The following is a 7,134-nucleotide window of genomic DNA, read 5'->3' as shown; positions in this document are numbered from 1 at the left end:
TTCCTATCTAGTCGCTTTCCAAGTCATACTCGTTCTGCCTTTGAAATGGCTTTAAATGTATGCCTTTCTCTGTTTGTATTGCCATTGCCCTGTGGTCGGCCCACATCGCTTCTCCCCTGAACTAATACAGCAGCCTTCCTGTCCATAGTCTTTCTATCTAGTTCATTTTCCACCATTCATCTTTTTAAATACAAATCCGATCACATTTCCGGGCTAAAAACCCACGTTGGTTCTCTAGTGTCTAAAAGGAGTATGTCTTTTTGGACCCTCCATAATCTGTTCTTAATCTTTCTCTAGCAACATCATTTACCCTCTCTCCCACTCCCCAAACCTTCTATTTTCTAGCAATTTAGACCTTTTCTGTTCTGCAAACATGACATGCCTTTGTTCTCAGCATATGCTGTTATTTGTTCTCCCCCACTCATTTCTGAGCTTCTGCTCATCCCTTCATTCCTTGGTTCAGGCAGCATCTTTTCTTGAGGTCTTTCTTGACTCCTCTAGTCAAACTGAGATATTCCCTCCTCTTATCGCAGCTTGAGCATAAATGCTGTTGTAGTTACCTGCTGTTTTTCCTACCAGACTGTAACCTCTTTGGGAATAGAGCTCCTGTCCTTATTCATCTGTATTACCAGTAGCACTGAGAATGGCTCTTGGCACATGATAGGTACCCTTTAACACCCCTGAATCAGTCATTGAGAGCCACAAGCACACCACTTGTTAGACTGCATTACAGCTTGTTTTGTGTTATGATTACTTCTGTAGGCTTTAACAGATTTTGAGTTACCTGAGGGCCAGGATCTTGTCTATTTCATGTTTATGTTGTCAGTGCTTCACACAGTCAGTGTCACAAAATGGATGTGTTTGAAGGAATGAACGATGGATACATACTCTTCATAATAATTTCCCTGAAGATATTCTCTGGCTGTGGAAGACATGGAAGTTGGAACTTTTTCCTACTAGAAATTGGCAGTCATTTTTGATCCTGCTTACCTTTGGCCAATTTAATGCTTAATTGGCCAGTTTAATGCTTTCCATACAAAATCCTGACTTAAATACCACACACTGCTCCACTTACGTTTTTACTCTAATACAAGTGTCTCCTGGGCATTCGATCTTGGAAAGTGGTAAGGCTGGTCATACTTCAGTGCACTACCTTATTTCTCAGCCCTGTTCAGAGTATTTCTTATCCCTTGCTTGGGCACTCTCACATTCCAGGTAATCTGCTAGGGGCTTTGCTTACGTTTTTCACTTAGCTTCACAGAATGAGGAAGAGAAAGCAGGTTCAGAGAGACTCAGAGACTTGTCAAACTCACACAGCTATTAAGTGGCTCAGTTGGAATTCAAGCCTGCATCTATTTAAATTCAAGAGTTGTGCTTTTCCATTCAATATTGGGAAATGGCCAGGCCATTTGCTTTGGCTCTTTCAGCTCTGATTTTTGAAAACTAGCTGATCATGACAGTCAAATCTCATTTGAATTAACATGTGTATCCCTTTCTTTCTGAGTTAGTGTGATAGGAGTGCTTCTTTTTCAGTGATTAGAGAATTCCTGGATTGGATGAATTTTTAAAATCAACTTCATGGAAAATAATTTTATATTTCAAGTGTGAATTTTAAGTTCTAAAATTAAAACATGTTAAGCATATTTTAAATATAAATTTCAATGGCTCTTTTGTAAAGATTTCAAATTATATCATGAAAATATCTCATTGCTTAGTAGAATTTTTCTGTGAGGGAAAGCCCTGGAAATTTCCAGCCATCTGCAAATGTTTGAACTATGTATAGCTTGTTTGGGGTATACAAAAGCCAAAGATATTTTCTGGGAAGTGAGACGTGCCTCTTCTGTGGTCGCCTCTCCTAACAGAAGCCTCGAATAATTTGGTGATATTCCCTGAGGATATGGGGTGATTTATAATAGGGTTCCTTTTGTTGTTCTTTGGTATTGTGGGGCATGTTTGCTGGACCCAGGACTGATTTATTATCATGTGAAAAATTGCTCATTCCTAGAAATGAAAGATGGAAAAGACCCCCTGAGGGCCTCACATTATTTTAACAACTTACTGAAGCACATGCTTTGTGCAACTTTTGTATTTCTTTGTCTACTTATAGTGACTCAAGGGGACGGGCTTCCAGCATGCTGCTTTGTTCTATTGTCTACAGCTTCTTGTAATTATGAGCCGGTAGTCATTCAATCTCTCTCACCTCCCCTCTAGTAAGAAAAGAAAACTTTTAACAGTGGTAGGAAACAAAAATAAGTAGACTAGGAAATTATGATAATATTGGGTTTTTTTGTGAGAAAGTTTAAACTTTCCTAAACTAGTTGATTTTCTTTTATTCTTCAGCATCAGTAGTTTCTACAACATGGGGTAGCAGTTTTAAAGTTCAAGTTACAAAGTGATTTTAGTCTTGTCTCTCTGCGTTTCCCAGTCAAGTGAGCCTCTCTTTTTTATTACCCATTGTCTTTCCACTTCCCTTCATTCTTACTGTCTTCCTTCCTCCTCTCAGATTCTTTCTTTTCCTCTCTTTGATGCTTTCTCTCCAGGTCAGCCAAGGGCTGTGACTCTCAAAGACCCAATTTAACTGTACTTGGTGACATATTGGGCAAAAAAGCTGACTGCACATACTCCTGATCACATTTTGGGCTATTAAACATTGGCCTGTTATTTGAAAGATTTGAAATAAAATATATGTATTGATTCATTATGTGGTTTAATGGAAGTAATTTACTTTTTAAAATCTTTTGTTTCTCCAGTAGTAAAAATTGAAGTAATTGTTAACATTATATGCTCTTGGATATTCACTTTTATGCCATTTTAAAAAAAAATTAAATAATACTTTATTGCGAAAAAATGCTAAGCATCTTTTATGCCTTTTGATTCATAGTAACAGCCTATTTTTTCTGTAAAACAAGAAGTTTTATAAAGATTTTTAACACAACATTGGTGCGTTTTGTGGAAGAAACTTATTATCATGATCATAAAAGTAGGGGCTCAACATGCCATCTGTCATAGTTGTGCTGCACTGGGCTGCTGTGTAAAGCAAAACAAGCAGGACCATTGCCCTTCATGAGCTTTTGATCTGGAATTTACGAAAATAATTCTGGCAGGGGTATAAGGGATTCATTTGAGCAAGTTTGTGAATTAAGTAATTACATTATTTATAAACAAAGGATACCTGTAATCACTGCAGTGGTGGCTGAGGCCTGGGTTTGGACAGGTGCATATAAAGGAAAATGTAGACTCTACTGCTCACCCAAGTGATTGGGGAAGACTATGTGAAGAGAATGTAGGATTTAAAATTCCTGCTTTCTAAATGGTCTGGTCTCTTCAGCATTTCCTGCCATGCCTGCAAGATAAGTCCAAATTCCCTAACCTGCATTAAAGGTATCTCTAAGACAGGCCCCTCTGCTCCCCAGTCTGATTGCACTGCCCTCTTCAGCCCTGACCCCCTACTTGGTTGAGCTCTTCTTGGCTGTCCCTCTGTCCTGTCTCCCACAACTGCTACATTGTGTTGCAACCTGGGCCTAGGATGTTCTCTGTATCTGTCCACAGGCAAAAAAGGACATTAAAAATGTACATACAAAGCAGTTATCATATAGGTCACCATCAATTAATTAGAGAAAGGAATATTAACAACTCCCTCAAATAGGAAAGACATAATCTTAAATAAAGTATAGTTTTTAAAAAATTGAAATAAATTTAGTTTTTTTTTTTTTAAAGCTCAATAAATTCTTCTTATGTTTCACATCTTTGCTGAGAACCAATATAAATTTTATCGAAGACCGGCTTTTAGGAACCACTGAATTAGTCAGTTGTGCTTTCCTAGGCACGCAACTGGTGTGGGCACTCCTTGTATTTTATCTTATTTTTGGTGTTTCTTTTATAAGTATATATCTTTTCTTCCTTTCAAAATGGCAGTTGTTTTATTAAAAGATTTGTGTCATCCTCTTTTTATGTTTGGTGCAGATGAAACGTGCAGCCACAGTGTCTTGAGTCAAATTATATGTGCTTCTGGATTGGGAGAACAGAGAGGGGTTATGATTATGGGGAGGGATGGCCAACAGAGGGGGGCTTGATGTGCTTCAAGAGAAGCCCCAGTGGTGGAAGACACTGAGTTTATTTTTGATCAGAATTGGAGCATTGAAGCATGAGTGACGTAGAACATAGCCTACAAAAGGATCTGAACCAGCAATGAACTAATTCAAGTTTGATTCTTCATGAAAAGCCTGAGATTCTCGTATAGGTTTTTGACGGTTTTTTCCCCATCCTTCTCAGGTTCAGCTGAGAGTTTTGAGTTACAATATTAGTTGTAATAATATTCTCTTTATCGAATACCCAAGATATTTTTAATAAAATATCTGCTCTAGAAAGCTGTAGGGGCAAATAAGTCTGTTGACCACTTTAACTTTTGTTAGTTTGAAGGTTTGCATAAGAATGAAGCAATAAGCCAACAGCTTCATGTTTTGCGAAAAGAAGTGAAGCAGTTGCAAGCAGAAGCTGCTAAACCACCATCACTTAATATTGTGGAAGCCGCTGTGCATGCCGAAAACTTGATTACGTAAGTTTTGAGGGCATTATAATTTAAAATACTATTTGTTATCACTGACAGTAATCATACATGCTGCTATACCCACCAGTCACCCACTAATTAGTACAGGGATCAGCAGCCTTTGGGCCAAATCTGACCTGCCATCTATTTTTTTTTTTTTGCGGTACGCGGGCCTCTCACCGTTGTGGCCTCTCCCGTTGTGGAGCACAGGCTCCGGACGCACAGGCTCAGCGGCCATGGCTCACGGGCCCAGCTGCTCCACGGCATGTGGGATCCTCCCGGACCGGGGCACGAACCTGCATCCCCTGCATTGGCAGGCGGACTCCCAACCACTGCGCCACCAGGGAAGCCCTGCCATCTATTTTTATAAGGAAAGTTTTATTGTGACATAGCCATGCCCATTTATTTACTTAATGTGTATGGCTTTTATGCTACAATGGCAGAATTGAGTGTAGTGACAATTTATAGCCCATAAAGCATAAAATATTTATTATCTGGCCCTTTGTAGAATAATTTTGCTGACCCTTGAATTAGGAGGTGATACATTACATTAGAATTCAATCACGGAGAGATGTAGTGCTTAAGTTTTATATTAAAGTCACATTTACCCAGGAAGTCATCATTGTCCATTCAGATTATTGAGCAAAGTAGGCAGTGGAATTGCTCAGGGGAACTAGGGCTCTCAGGTGTAGTTGCCAACCTGCATTTGACCATTGTGGTTTTTCTTAGAGCTCTCCTTTTTCTTCCCAAAGCCACCAGGACATTACCTGGGAAAGGGGAGGTTGACTCTGCCTTTTACTGCAGAGGTGACTGCACGTTCTAGTACCAGCAGCTAATCCCCCAGTAGATTAGGATGGTAGTGTGGACAGGGGAATTGAGACCTTTTGTGGGTTGGATTGGGGCTGGGGGTCTGGGAAGGAGGAGGAGATAAGGTGAACAAGAGGTTGATGTTTCTTTTACTAGGAAAGAAACTCAAAACAGAGTGAGAATTAGAAGAGATATCTTTTACTCTAGGATCTTATTCTATACAAAAGTCTTTTTCTTCAACCTAAGTCAGTATTTTGGATATTAAAATTTAGGGAAATCAAGGTTCTTGTGTTTAAAAATATGTATTTATATTATAATACATGAAATTGAGTAATAAATTATGAATTACATACAATTATGAAAATATTTAATGTTAATAAAGGCTGAGTTTTTTCCCCCCAGGAGGACATAAAATCACTTCTGTGTATTGAAAAGTTATTGGGTCAAGTTAGAAGCTGTCCCGTGAAATACTTCTAAAGTGGCATTCATATGGGGCTCTGAGGACTCTTAAGAATACTGCCTGAGAAATGTAGAGTATCAGGGAAATACTGTGGGTCTGGATTCTCTTACTGTAGACCAATAGCCTTACCTACATTTTCCCACAGGGCCTTAGTGAATGCCTACCAGTCACACCCCACCCCTGGGGTTCAGAAGGTTGGCATCAGCCTCTTCTTTACTGTTGTGGATTACGTCAGCGATGAGACCCAGCGTCATCCTCCCACAAGGCAGTTCTTTACTTCATGCATTGAGATCTTGGGACAGGTAAGGTTATCCTGTGTTTTTAGCCTTATTTACATATGATGAGTCCCTACAGTGTCCTCATTAGATATAGGCATGGTTGACTCCAAACTTATATTATAGGTTCAGAGTCTTACCTAAGTCAGGAGCCCCTTTGAATTGTTGACTTCTCAAGATGTCATTAGAATTGTTGGTATGGAATTCTGCTTTTCATACAAGAGATATTAAATTATTAATATATGTAAGTCTGTGGGGAGACATCAGATTCTGTCTTATGCTGTTTCTGGTAACAGTGGTATTACCAAAGCTCTTTATTGTTTATAAAATTCTTTTTGATTCATTATTTTATTTCACCCTCACAGTGACTCTGTGTGATTGATAGCATTCCCATCTTAAAGATGAGAAAACTGGTCTCTAAAAGATTAAGTGACTTGCCTAAGGAGTACAGCTGGTGAGTGCTGGAGCTGAGAGTGACCCCAGGTCTTCTGACTCAACATTCCGTGCTTGCTCCACCTGTCCATTGCTGCCTCCCAGTTGCTAGTCACCATTTATTTACTTATTTGACTTACTGTTAAATATATGGATATTTAACAAGGGCAAGGGCATTGTATCCATGCAGATTATGAAGTGTGTCATAAAAGCAAGAAATGCCACTTGCTGGAAAACATATAAATACTAATTAATCATGTACTCTCACCCAAATTCAATTAAATAAGTACCTATTTATTGGATACTTTTAGGGAGGTGATACTGAGCAGATATTAAAATAGATGTTTTAGAATAGATTTTTGCCTGATTATAAAATTGTTGCGTGCTTATTGTAAGCAATACTGACAGCATAAAAAGTATAAAGAGGGGGCGGAGTCAAGATGGTGTTCTAGGAGGATGTGGAATTTGCGTCTCCTTACAACTAGGGCACCTACCAGGCACCAGAGGGGGACCATGGACACCTAAGGGGACGGGAGGAACCCCCAGTGACTGGGTAGGACATGGGACGTGGGGGGAGTGCAGGGGGAGGAGAAGTGGAGGTGGGACGGGACTGG

The 7,134-nt window shown here is 39.4% G+C and overlaps 1 protein-coding gene across 2 annotated transcripts in view; it reads left to right on the top strand.

Annotated features, from left to right (window-relative positions):
* EPG5 (ectopic P-granules 5 autophagy tethering factor) overlaps positions 1 to 7,134 on the top strand; it is a 123,291-nt gene that overhangs the window by 75,446 nt on the left and 40,711 nt on the right. For both annotated transcript variants that reach the window (XM_024734679.1, XM_024734678.1), the window contains exons 28-29: positions 4,413 to 4,555; positions 5,959 to 6,115. In XM_024734679.1, the coding sequence (XP_024590447.1) occupies positions 4,413 to 4,555; positions 5,959 to 6,115 (300 nt within the window). The remainder of the gene's footprint in view (positions 1 to 4,412; positions 4,556 to 5,958; positions 6,116 to 7,134) is intronic.

The sequence above is a fragment of the Neophocaena asiaeorientalis genome, unplaced genomic scaffold (assembly GCF_003031525.2).
Source record: "Neophocaena asiaeorientalis asiaeorientalis breed wild unplaced genomic scaffold, Neophocaena_asiaeorientalis_V1.1 scaffold322, whole genome shotgun sequence".
Taxonomy (NCBI): Eukaryota; Metazoa; Chordata; class Mammalia; order Artiodactyla; family Phocoenidae; genus Neophocaena; species Neophocaena asiaeorientalis.
Note: the sequence above shows the minus strand (reverse complement) of the source record. Positions and strands in the feature narration are given on the sequence as shown.